The following is a 13,566-nucleotide window of genomic DNA, read 5'->3' as shown; positions in this document are numbered from 1 at the left end:
CCAGAGCTATTGTAACACCGACAGATCCCCGTCGTCAGCAGGGCGGATCCCAGAACCTGGGATCTCATGCATGAGCCTCTACTGCATGAGCTAAAAGCCATATGGCTGTTAGCTAAGGCTGTAGAGCAGACTCATTAATATGTCTCTCTCTCTCTCTAAGTGGTCTCAGTGCCACTAGATGGGACAGAACACCCCACCCAGGAGGTGTGTGAGTTACACTATGCTGACCTAACCCCTAGTATAGACACAGTTGGGTCCATGAAAGAATGCTTCCATTGGCCTAGCTACTGTCACTCAGGGAGGTGTCGTTTCTACAGCGATGGAAAAATCCCTCCCATCGCAGTAATCTACATCTACACTACAGGGTTACAGCAGCACAGATACAGTGCAATAGCTATGCCTCTGTAGCACAGATCTGGCTGCATTTGCTGACTTAACAACAACATTCTAGTTCGATATAATTTTGTTTTGGTCTTCAGTTCTTGCATTTTATTCTCCACTTCTAATCCTGATCTTGAATGATGTGGATTTTATTAAACAAGCACAGTTTGAGGTTTTGAACTCTCAAAACTACTAAACTTGAAAAGTGAATATATTTTAAAGATTGGTGAGGATTCTGTCAATCCTAGTGTACCAGAAATCAGCTTACATTTAAATTTAAGATCTAATTAGAAAAACCCTGAAAAATCACGTTTAATGCAACCATCACATTCTACAGTAAGTCCTGTGATCATCAGTTCAAATTAAAATAAATTTCTTTAATTCAGAACTAATTAAATAACGTTTGGTCAACCACATAGCCCTGTTATATGCAGGGAGATCTCCAGCAGGCAAATTTGAGCCACTACTACTAATATACGGCTTCAGCATTAGTCCTTTCATGTTACAGTTCGATTTTGACAGCTTATTATATACTAAAATCACTACCACAAAAACCTAGGGTTTTTTTAATTGAGTAAATGGCTTAAAGTTTAGCTTTTACATCACAAACTACAGCTGTTTTGCACACTAAGAGCATATAGCTGATGCACTATTCGCCTAATGTGTTTGATAAGGGTTTGACATTTGTAACTGACATCACATCAACTTCTCCATTTTCTCAGTTTCATGTGTGTCAGTTTTAAGCCTCAAAGCAAAGATTAGTTTGTCATATGCATGTTCTCTTATTTTCAGATCTACCAAATCAATTGTGAAAATGGGATGACCACCAATTACCTGCCTATCTGCATAAAAAGCGTTTTATTCCGAAGTGTTTCTTCAGTATTCATTGTAGTAACAAAGTAAAATTTTGCAAGATTTGTGCGCACACACATCTGACTAGTCTGACAGACATCCACTTTTCCGTGTTATAAAGTTACGAAGATCAGTTCCTCATAACCTTTCCTAACTGCTTCTTTCACATGACCTGATACGATTCCTTTTGAAGCTAAAAAGCCTTTGATACAGTTTTCAAATATATTCAGGTATTTTAGAGTTATTCTGACAGACCAAAAACAGGCTAGCAGCCTAACAATTTCCACATAGTTAGGTGTGCCAATATAACACAAAAACTGTGCACTCTTTAAACGTTTCAGAGTAGCAGCCATGTTAGTCTGTATCCGCAAAAAGAACAGGAGTACTTGTGGCACCTTAGAGGCTAACAATTTTATTAGAGCATAAGCTTTCGTGGGCTACAGCCCACTTCTTCGGATGCATATAGAATGGAACATATATTGAGGAGAGATATATATATACACATACAGAGAGCATGAACAGGTGGGAGTTGTCCTACCAACTCTGAGAGGCCAATTAAGTAAGAGAAAAAAGTTCACTTCAAAAGTTTTTTTTCTCTTACTTAACTGGCCTCTCAGAGTTGGTAAGACAACTCCCACCTGTTCATGCTCTCTGTATGTGTATATATATATATCTCCTCAATATATGTTCCATTCTATATGCATCCGAAGAAGTGGGCTGTAGCCCAGGAAAGCTTATGCTCAAATAAATGTGTTAGCCTCTAAGGTGCCACAAGTACTCCGGTTCTTTTTGCGGATACAGACTAACACGGCTGCTACTCTGAAACTTCTAATAATGTTTGTACAAGTTATGCCTTGCAAGGTATTATTCAAAAACTCAACTTGCTGATCAATAATACCATGGCAAAATACACATAGCAATATTATATGCAAAGTTATGAATACAAGCTGAAAGGATGACTCAAGCATGCTTCTCAGGCCTTGGCTACACTCAGGACTTGGCAAGTGTAGTCGCGCCGCCAGCGCATTTTCACACCCCTGAGCGCAGCAAGTTGCAGCGCTGTACAGCGCCAGGGTAGCCAAGGCCTCAGAGAAGTCTAGGGAGTGGCTAAACCAGTTCCTCAGAGACAAAGGGCAAGCAACAAAGCTGATGGACCATTACCTGCTAAGTGGCCATTCTTTGGCAAGGAAGGGGGCAGGGACAAAAATCTACATCTGAGCAAAGAAACAGCATGAAGTTTCCTTTCTTCACCAGGCTGCCTGTGACCTTGCTCCCAGCTGTAAATGCTTCTCAAAGGGGGGACAGGACTATAAAAAGAAGGGGCAGACACCCCAAAACACTCCCCACCCATCACATTCTCTGCACCAGAGAGAACAAAAGGAAACAGCCACTGGGCTTTGGGGGAGGGGTCCTGACCTGAACAGTTTTGTCAGTAATCTTGCTGGAAGTATGTGGTGAGAATTGCTTGAATCTAATATAATTTAAGTTAGACACTAGTAAGGACTTTATATTTTTCTTGTATGCCTCATTACTTGTACTCACTTAAAATCTCTTTGTTACAGTTAATAAACTTGTTTAATTGTTTTCACTAATCCAGTGCACAACCTGAAGTGTTCAAGTAACTCCATTTGGGGTAATAAGCAGTGTGTATACTATTCCCTTAAAGGAATAACAGATTTAATATATTTGTACTGTCCAGGAGAGGGCTGGGCAGTACAGGACATACATTTCTAGGGGAAAATCTGGGACTGGGAGTGTTGAGGTCACCCTGTGCTAATCTTTCTGGCTGGTAAGGGCAGAGACTTGGCTGGCTGGCTGCAGCACACACAGTCCTAGCTGGGAGCAACTTACATGCTGGAAGCTGTCAGCAGTCCAGGTTGGTGGCTACAGCAGCAAGGCATTGTAAAGGGCACCCCATGATACAGGACAGGGGTGACATGGCCCCCATTAGTCGAGATTGTGCCACGGTATGTCACAAGGACATAAGAATTGGGATTTATTACAGAACAATGCTTTTGAGGGTTTGGTGTAAAGCCTTATCACTAGGCTTGACAGAATTAAGTTTGTATTTTTTTTAAATAATTTCAACAGCTAATATTGATTATTTTTAAGCTTTTTTAAAAAATTATTGATTTAAATGTTCAGTTATGAGAAATTATTAATGGGAGGTCTGACAATTATTTAATGTCAGGAGACATTGAGATTCAAAGTCAACGCTTTACATACAAATTGCCCTCATCACATGTCAAAATATAGAAAGTAAATATCCTTAAATCATCAAATCATCCCCGTTTTTGCTATTCATTCACTAGTCCATTTGTAACGAGCCTAATTCAAACATTTTTAAATGACTGGATTTTGACTCAAGTTATCAAGCAGCATTTTTCTTTCTTTGCCTAGCTGTAACTTTGATGATCATTGATAGAAATATATTTTTGTTGGTTTGTGTATGTGCAGTGAAACTGATGCTTACTGACATTCACCAAAAATCGAATCCTTCTAAGCCTACTCATGACCAATCTGCACTGCTAGAACACATTTAATTATAGATTATACTAATCGGTTTACATCAGGTGCATCGTCCAATACAGATGCTTTCCTGACTTTACAACACCTAACATTATTAAAAATCAACTGTGTTCCATATACTGCTGAGCTGGGACCAGACATCTCCTCTTCTCATTTAAAAACAAAAACAAAAACAAAACAAACCTCCACAAGCCTATAGGCAGCCCTCTTGGGGCCAGAAGGGACGTTGTAAATCCCTTCAAGTCTCAATGCAACAGACAATATAACCATAATCTTTTTTTATTAACTGCAGGGCTGTGGAAAAGCTAAACAAGAATTGTGCACTGGAAATGCTCTGAAAGGAAAATGAGAGAATCTGCAATTGAATAGAGCAATGGCAGGAAATGATAATTCCACTACTCTGTGCTGTGGAGTCTGCTATTTTGAGTTCTCAAAAAGAGCACACACAGCTAGTGTAAAACACTAGCCATGTAGATTGAGATTTACAAGTCCAATGTTGCTTTGTGAATATACTGTCCCTGCACTGGTACAGCTCACTACTGCAAGCTATATGGTATATTACAAGCCCAGAGAAGGTAAACAGTGATTGAATAGCTTCTGTATAGCCCTCTAACCTTGGCTGTCTGTCACAGAGAACATAGCACCAGGAGTTGCTGCAGCTACTCTAAATGGAAGGTCTTCAATTGTGGGGGAAGTAATTAGCATTCCAGTTTCTAATCAATGCTGCCCATTTTACAGGCATAAAAACTTGTATTAAAGCTAATGTTTCAAATCAAGTCTACACAAGTTAAGAACGAAGGTACTGTACATCTGGGGTCAGGCTTGAGTGATGAGAGATTACAAGTATCGCTTACAAGGTTCACAAGATACATACATAGTAGATAACCAGCATAGATCCAGATTGGGGTGTGGGAGTTTTCAAAGCGTCAATGAATAAGTGATCTCAGATATACCACCCATAGAATGTATTTAGAGTCCAAGTCAGTATTGGTGTAGCGAATAGGTGCATGGGTGGGTTTATCAGGGAAGGGAGTGGGTTATTTCCCTGACCCGCGGTCTCGTTTACTCTACATTAGAAGATATTTTAACAGTCTGGAGCTACATTCTGAGGAAACAAGTGACAAGAGACTTACATCCATTGCCTTCTTTTGTTCTTGACAATAGAAAAAATGGCTGGTAAATTCCATTTGCCTACCTGGTAATCACATTGGCTACCTACAATATTTGAGTACAAAGGGTATAATTCTATTTTGGGAATGATAAACAAAAGATCTGAGCCTTTTCTAGAATATATGTAACCGAGTAACTACTCTGAAAAGGATTAAGTGAAACCTAAATAAATTAGGGTGCACAGAACTCAAGAAAAGTCTTTGACCAGTACTAGAGACTGACAACAGGTTCCATTTGTGAGAAGCAGGGAGCTAGTCATTCTGAATCCCAATTAAAGTCTCCAGGCTGGTCTCATCATGGGAAAAGGGGGATGAAATCAAAAAATTCCTATTCACCTATAAATGGTTCAAGGAATAAAAGAAACCAAAAGACAACAGTGCAGGCTGTATTTAAAACAGGAGAAATCACTACGGCCTGGAACGTGCATCAGCCATTTGGAGACAAAGCAAGTGGTAGACGACTAACACACTTTGAGGGGGAGGGAGGACTTCCTTGCAACAATGAAGGGGATACCTGAATCATTTGGGGCAAACATCCATTAAATAACCTAAGACATTAACAAAAACAACCATGTACCCAATAGCATAAAACAAATATTTTACTTTAATAAAGTAGAGAAATTAATACACAGCCTTTTTCTATACCGTAGTTAGTGGCACAGTGATTGTTAAGGAAGGCAGGTCCTCAATTGTATTTACATTTAGAACAGTGGTCGGCAACCTTTCAGAAGTGGTGTGCAGAATCTTCATTTATTCACTCTAATTTAAGGTTTTGCGTGCCAGTAATACATTTTAACATTTTTAGAAGGTCTCTTTCTGTAAGTCTACAGTATATAACTAAACTATTGTTGTATGTAAGGTAAATAAGGTTTTTAAAATGTTTAAGAAGCTTCATTTAAAATTAAATTAAAATGCAGAGCCCCCCCGGACTGGTGCCTAGGACCCCGGGCAGTGTGAGTGCCACTGAAAATCAGCTCGCTTGCCGCCTTCGGTTCGCGTGCCATAGGTTGCATACCCCTGATTTAGAACTACCTATTTGTAACCCAGTTACTTAAAGTCTTTTCAAAGTTTTAACGTGTTTTTTTTTTAAGCTGAATCAAGTGTTTACATCTACCAATTGCTAAACCAGTGGGTTTTTTCCTCACTGACATAAAAAAGCATTAGTATGCATTCTTATTTGTGGCTTTTTTTCAAAATGCCCCCATACCGCCTGTAGTCAGTTCTGCTAAAGACTAGACAATTACTATTTACCCTGCACTATAAGAAGAAACCAAAAGGACTGGTTCTCACATGCATGCCAGGAGTCCTACTGAAATTAATGGGACCACGTAAGCACATAAAGTTAAGAAAGTGCTTTGTTGAACCAGGGACCAGAACAGCAGCACATAGCAATTTGTGTTCCTCTGTAAGACTCCAAATTATTCTAGTCAGCTACACAAATGTTATAGATTATAACCACAAGACAGTTTAAATACAAAAGTTTGCAGATCTTTCATAGGTTAGTAAATTTAAGTCCAGAAGGGACCATTATGATTATTTAATCTGATTTCCTCCATAACACAGACCATAGAATTTTTTTTGTTTTTGCTGGGCCCAAGTTTTTGTGCAACTTTCTGGTTTAACCACCTGCTCTTCCTTGTTCAGACTTCCTTATTTTTAAGTTCCATTTTCTAAAGCTTAGAGCCACAGTGCTTGTTTTTTTGCCCATTCCTTCCAATGAGGATGTTGAATTTATTTATACTGGAGGCAGCAGTACTTAGTGTCTTAACTATAGTTACTATTTGAACCAACTTATGGGTGTTACTTAAGATGATGTGTCTGTTCTTGTGAACTACAGAACAAGCTGTCCCAAGAGGCAATCATTTCTTGTATCTAGAAATATTGGTTCTCTAAATCCTGCCTTGATTTAACATTTAAGCCAGTTTATATGCTAGAAGCTGAAGCCCCCCCCCCGCACCCCCATATTATTATTGAAGAGATATGCTAAATATAGAATTAACAACATTATAGCCTTACCTAGACTAGTTGGTTTTATCAGTTCATCCAGCAAGTCGTAAAAAGGTAATTTCTGAAGCTTTATGTCTGGATGGACAGGGTGGAGCGCGGATGTTAGGTGGGGAAGTTCCAGTTCATGTTTAGGTCCCAGAAGAGAAACAGGAAGCAATGGTGACGTTGCAGGGTGGCCATCGTAAGTGAGCTGTGGAATGGTAGATGGAGACAAAGTTGCTGGCATGGAAGTTGAGTGTACGCTGGGGAGAGACAAGTCTGCAGGTGTCATGATTTTCTGAGGGAACCTCCGCCTATAGAGTTCTTTAATTTTCATTTGGACAGCAGGGCTGCAGCCGGCTTTTAACAAATGCAGTGCTTTTGTGAGAAGTTCGTGTTTGCGTCCGTGCTTGTTCCTCCCCGCGTATCCCAGAAGTACTTGCAGCTCAGAAACTCTAAGGCTCATAACCATTTGCTTGAAGACAAACAAAATTCATAAATATTAGTATTACAGTTACCACCTCTGCAGCGTTAATACTTTTCTGTTAATCTTTTTCATCATAGCTTATTTAGAAGCTGACATTTCTATCCCATCCTTGACTATCTAAAACACAACTTAAAATGTGATTGTGTTTATTGAGTACTAGTAGCAATCTAGATCTAGAAAGTCTGCAACAGCCTTTTTACTTTAAAGGTACTGAACTTTCATTTGCTAAGTATGATCCAAGACCATCATGGCAGGAGTGAAAATTTTAGGAAAAAGCAGACCAGCTTCAGAAAAAGACCCGGGAGGTGCGAGGGAGAGAAGGGGGAAGATTTGTAATGTGAGATACCGGTATATTATTCAGAAGTTTAATATTTTTCTTTTAATTGTACATTTCAGTAAATGCACTTATGGTCTAATAATTTTGGTTCCACTAATGTGACCAAAATGTTAGGGAGTGCTTGGAGTGCAGGACACAAGTTTTAAAACACCATTTTGAATTAGCTTGTGCTACATGGAAATTTAGAGTAGTGTTTACAACAAAAAGAAACAGCAGAGCATAAATCCGTTAATTTAAAAAAAAAAGAGAGAGAGAGAGAAACCATCTCTAAAATTCAGAGCCCGTTAACTGACAAGTACCAACTATCACAATGGACTATACTAATAAAATAACTTCAGCATAAAGCTTGCACTGTATTCAAGACAGTTATTTGGAAGGATATTTTGTTATCCACAATCTTACTTGATTCCTAGTCTTAGGGCTGTACACTGCTGCCTATCACCATAATACTTGAGCATAGTCAAAATATGTTAAAGTTAGAAGAAGAAATTACTGAAGTAGTCCGTGTATTGCTTTTAACCGTGAGTTTCTTTTGTTGTCACTGTTTTTCACCCCTCTTTCTCCACTTCTGCTAGTCAATTTTCAACCCCCATGTCAGTCATACCTCTCCCCCACATCCCTACTAAAAAGAGAGAGAACTTAAGTGAAGGCAAAATAAGATGCAGCTACCTTAGCCACCATAGCTAGCAGCTATCAAGGACTAGTATACTCCAAACTTGAAAAAAATCTTACATTTCATCGAGGTAACTTCAAATACTATGTTTTTTAAAATGCATTCTGTTTACGCTGTTTACCTTAAGTGGCTCCTCTAAACAGGAATGAATAATAAAATGTATATTATTTTTTAAAATTAACAAGTACATGTGTTTATGGTCTAAGCCATTTAAGTGTTCTGAAGGACATATCACCTTGGTTTGCCTCAAGATCCATTTTCTCTTAGCCACTTACATCAAAAGCATTACCTGGTGCTGGACTTCATTTTTTGGGGTGGGAGTTTTTACATGTAAAGAAAACCTCCCGCAAGGTGGATAAAAAGAGAGCCAAATCATTTGACAGTGTTTAAGTTTGGTGATACTGTCATTTTCAAAAGGCGTGACAGAACTTACATCAAATGGCAAAGAGGAACTAGAGTGTGCATTTGGGGCAAAGGGGGGGGGGAGGGAAAAAAGCTGCAGGTTTCAAAAATACTTAGAGGAGGTTTTATTTCATTTGGCATCGATAGGACCCTGCCAAATTCACAGCTGTGAAAAACAAGTCATGGACCATGAAATCTGATCTCCCCTGTGAAATCTGGCTATTGTAGGGGAGGGGTAGGGCTCAGGGGGCCCCAGCCGGGAGCTCAGACCATGGGCCGGGCTCCAGCTGCTAGTCCCAACCCAGGGTGAGGAGGGACAGGACTTCCTTTTCCCCTGCAGGGGCCGCTCTCAATCCTGGGTCAGACTCACCTCCAGAAACCTCCCCCACCTGCAGGAAGCTCCAAGGCCCAAACTGTCAGCCCCCCACCTGGGCAGAGAGGCTGCAGGGAAAACCCCAGACATATAGTAACCCATCCCCCCATACCCGCACTTCTGCTCTGTTGCTGGCACTGGCATTGACTTTAGAGCTTGGCATCTGGCCAGCAGACACTGCTCTGAAGGCAGCACCCCTGCCAGCAGCAGCGCAGAAGTAAGGATGGCAATCCCACAACCCCTCTACAATAGCCTTACAACCTCCCACCCCCACAACTCCCTTTTGGGTGAGGTTACAACCCAAGTTCCCTCTAAGCTGCACAGCTGCCTATTAAACCCCAGGCACGGGCCCAGGGCTGCAGCCGGGGGAGAGGCGCCCCTCCCCGCCGGCCCCAGTGTGGAACTGCCAGGCAGAGGAGCCCCTCCGGACCTGCCGCGGCCGGGAAGAGGTGTCTCTCCCCAGCCCCAAGCTGCTGCAACGAGAGGGCTGGGGAGAGTCCTCTCGCCTGACCGCAACCCCGGGGCAGCCTGCACCCCAAACCCCCCAGTCCCACCCCAGAGCCCACCCGCCCCGCACCCCAACCCTCTGCCCCAGCCCTGAGCCCCCTCCCACACTCCGAACCCCTTGGCCCCACCCCCACTACATGAATTTTGTTATGTGCACCAATATGAAGGTGATGTGTGTCACGTCACCTCCATATTGGTGCACATAACAAAATACATTCCGTACATGGGCGTAAAAAATTAGAGGGAACACTGGTTACACCACCATGAAATTTCATATGTAAAACATTTGAAACTGTGAAACTGACTATTTTTAAAATCCTATGGCCATGAAACTGACCAAAATGAACCGTGAATTTGGTAGGGCCATAGGCATTGACCATCACTGTTAGCTGAATTACTATGAATTTTTCAGATGCCATTTCCAATCTAAAATTAGCAATTCACTTCTATTTTCCTTTTCAAACACTCAAAACATTATATATAGGCTTCTCCTTTCCATTTATGATTGTATCCTCTGGTCTCTTTACTCTTGCATAGTCTCTCCTTCTATTTCCCAAGATGGCCTGCTGAATGAAACCAATGACAAGTCTAGATTGCTTCACTTCTCTTAGGGAACCGAGAGGACTTGTGTGTACTAAATGAAACTGAGAATCCTCTGTGCATACAGTACTTCCCTACAGCCCCAGTAGAAACAAAGTTCTAAACAAGGCTCTGGTCAGTTTCTCTTTGGAATCTCTGCCAATGACTGGGGAAGAGTTCTATTCAGAATAGCAACAGACCAATGTGACCCCACTCTGAAGGATTTTCCTGCAGGGGAATTTTGGAAATGCATGGGAAATTAAAAGCCCATAGTCCCAAAATGACCACCTGTTTTTTCTTGTATGGAATTTTCTAAAACCCTACCTTTATTATTCAGTATTTCTGATGTCATTTTACAATGATAAATTTCAAGATAATATTCATTGGGTTTGAGGAGTAATTAGTATAAGTTGAGGCCTAAAATAACTGCTATATTTTGTAGGCAGGTAGCATCAGGCTTCTGAGTTTCCACAAACATGGGAACTGCTGTGGAGTCCACTCCTTACCACCATTTGCTGCCTTAGTATAATGAAAAATCTAAGATTCCATTAAAAAAAAAAAAAAAAAAAAAAAAAAAAGATGTTGCGACCTATGGCTATGAAGGTAACTTGAGATGCAAAATGAGTATAAAATGATGCTTTGCTGTATTCCCAAACTCTTCAAACCACCAAAACAATAGTTCTGATATGTATACTGCCTCACTCACTTAATGAATTAACTCTGAAACCTAAAATATGACCATATTATAGAGAGCTCTCACTACTTGTTGTTTTAGCAGAAACATGCTTATTCCACAAACCCAACCAATCTTCCCCAACTCCCTAGATGTCAAGAGTCTGAAATGTTCCCTACCCAGCTCCTAAAACCTCCAGCTTTCTGCATGAAATCTTCTACAGTGTGGGTAGGTATTGTCAATATAAGAGTCTGTGGTGGACTAAAAACCGAAGGAACACAATATAAAAAAAATTAGCTACTGTACTGATTATATAATTCATTTTAATATTTAAATACCTTCATTTTAATTTAAATAAAGTTGTCACAGAATTTCTATATTTCTGTTAACATAAGAATGGCCATACTGGGTCAGACTAAACGTCTATCTAGCCCAGTATCCTGTCTGACAGTGGCCGGAGCCAGATGCTTCAGATGGAATGAACAGAACCCGGCAATTATCAAGTGATCCATCTCCTGTCGTCCAGTCCCAGCTTCTGGCAGTCAGAGGTTTAGGGATGCCCAGACCATGGGGTTGCAACAGACAAATACGAACCAAGGACCATGCTGCAGAAATTAGGGCCAGCTCGGTGCAGAGTACACATGGTTTAGGCTCAGTTGAGAGATCTATTAGCATCTTTTACACGTGCAGCTACTCTATACTCCTCTTCTAGCTAAAGGGTATTTCTTTATATGGATTTACTTAAGTAGAGCAGATGAGCTATTTCATAAAAAGAGAGGGTGTCTTAGAACATTTCAGTCACTCACAATATAGTGTTGACAACTGAGAGAGAAAGTGACATTTAAGTACATCTGAGACACTGAAATACAACATGTAAATCTTCCTTGTGTTTAAAGAGACCCATTTGTTAAGCTGAAGGGTTTAAACAACTACTATAACCATTTCCTCAGTGGCTAGAATCCCTCATAATTCTGCAGTTTTCTTGCTTTGGTAAGAATATACAGATTCAGTTCTTGGAAACATTGGGGAAACCCAGACTGGATAAGGAAGTTTTCCAACTAGAGAGACACCCCATGAATAGGCATTTTCCCCTTAAAGGTTAAGCACCCAAAATTTGTAGTAAGTACTGATATGATGAAAGCATGATCCATAGCATAAACAAACTTCATTAACCAAAATAAATAACATTCTTCACTGGATTATACTTGCAACATTAAGAAGCTAAAAGTGACATGGTGTTCCCTTAAACAGGTGTACTCAATCAACTTGAAACTATTTTAAAGTTGATTTTTGAAACAAACTAGATTTCAGGTATTTTCTTATTGATTTTTGTAGTTTTATGATGTTTTCCCATTTTATTGATTTTATCCCTCCTTCCCTGTTGTAGCATAAGAGCTACAGGAAAAATATGGGAACTCACTAAGGCCACATCTACACTAGCATTCCACCAAGCTAGCTGTCAGTTAGGGGTCTGAAGAGGTTTGAGCCCTGACTGACACAACTGTGCTGGCAGAATCTCCGAGTATAGATGGAGTTACACCTCCAAAACTGTGCTTTTACTAGTACAGGTTGTTTTGCTTGGGAGGTGAGGGGGTGGAGTAAGCTATGCAAGAAAACCCCAGCTTTGCCAGTATAAGCTGCATCCACACTAGGAGCCCTTTGCCAGAAAAGCATTCCTAGTGTAGATATAGTCAAACTATAGTGAGGAAACACTGACTATACACCAAGTGCTGTCAAGCAAAGTAAACAATCAGAAAAAATAATTCTCTGATTTTTTCCAGCCTCATCTACACTTCAATGTTTTGCTGATATGGCTATACAGGCAAAACTCCTTTAGCACAGACACATTTTAATATAGTACATGTCATAAAGCAGAGTATAAGCAGCGAAGTCAAAAAACACAAAGGGCCTAGGACAGCTTAAGGGCTGTTCAAAGTGAATATCAGGGTAAGATGATAAACAAGCATTGTAAGGAAAGTATCTGTATTTTGACTCATTAGTCATGACCTTGTAACACTAGAGGCTAGATCTAACCTGAAAATATAAATCTGATATTTCTTGTTTGGCTACATAACACACAAATATATGCTCCTGTGTAATAGTGTGGAGCATTAGTCATGAAGGAGAATTATCTTACGTATAAAAATCTCACCCTGGTCTTCCGGTGCTGTATCTCATGGTTCATTTTTCACTTTAAGACACAGATGCACTGATGGCCTTGAGCGAGTCATTTAATTTCTGTATCTCAGTGTGAGTGATGTGCAGACTAAAACACTTCGAAAAGAGCACTCTACAAGTATTATTCAAAATTTGCCCTCTTGGCTTTATGACTCTCATGGACTTGTTCCACCCCAACTCTGACATGGTTGCACACATCTATTTCCCTCCTAACAGGAAAGGATGTTCTTCCATTTGTGCTGCCTCCAGGTCTCTGTCTTCCCCAATCCTTTCCAAACAAATAACTACTTTTAAATTAAGCCAGAGTTTTAGCAAACACTGGAAGTAAAGATTGTACAAGCACCAAAGGCAAAAAGATAACATCTAGGTGCATTTAAGGGCAGGAGCAAGGAAGGAGATTTTTGCCTAAAGCTCCCACATTGGCCAACACACTCATTTCA

The 13,566-nt window shown here is 40.3% G+C and overlaps 1 protein-coding gene across 6 annotated transcripts in view; it reads right to left on the bottom strand.

Moving 5' to 3' along the window:
- Positions 1-13,566, bottom strand: part of PIAS1 (protein inhibitor of activated STAT 1) — an 84,643-nt gene that overhangs the window by 38,300 nt on the left and 32,777 nt on the right. For all 6 annotated transcript variants that reach the window (XM_065412133.1, XM_065412136.1, XM_065412132.1 and 3 more), the window contains one exon: positions 6,948-7,392. In XM_065412133.1, coding sequence (XP_065268205.1) covers positions 6,948-7,392 — 445 coding nt within the window. The remainder of the gene's footprint in view (positions 1-6,947; positions 7,393-13,566) is intronic.

The sequence above is a fragment of the Emys orbicularis genome, chromosome 10 (assembly GCF_028017835.1).
Source record: "Emys orbicularis isolate rEmyOrb1 chromosome 10, rEmyOrb1.hap1, whole genome shotgun sequence".
NCBI lineage: Eukaryota > Metazoa > Chordata > Testudines > Emydidae > Emys > Emys orbicularis.
The sequence above is the reverse complement of the archived record's forward strand: the minus strand, read 5'-3'. Positions and strand labels throughout refer to the sequence as shown.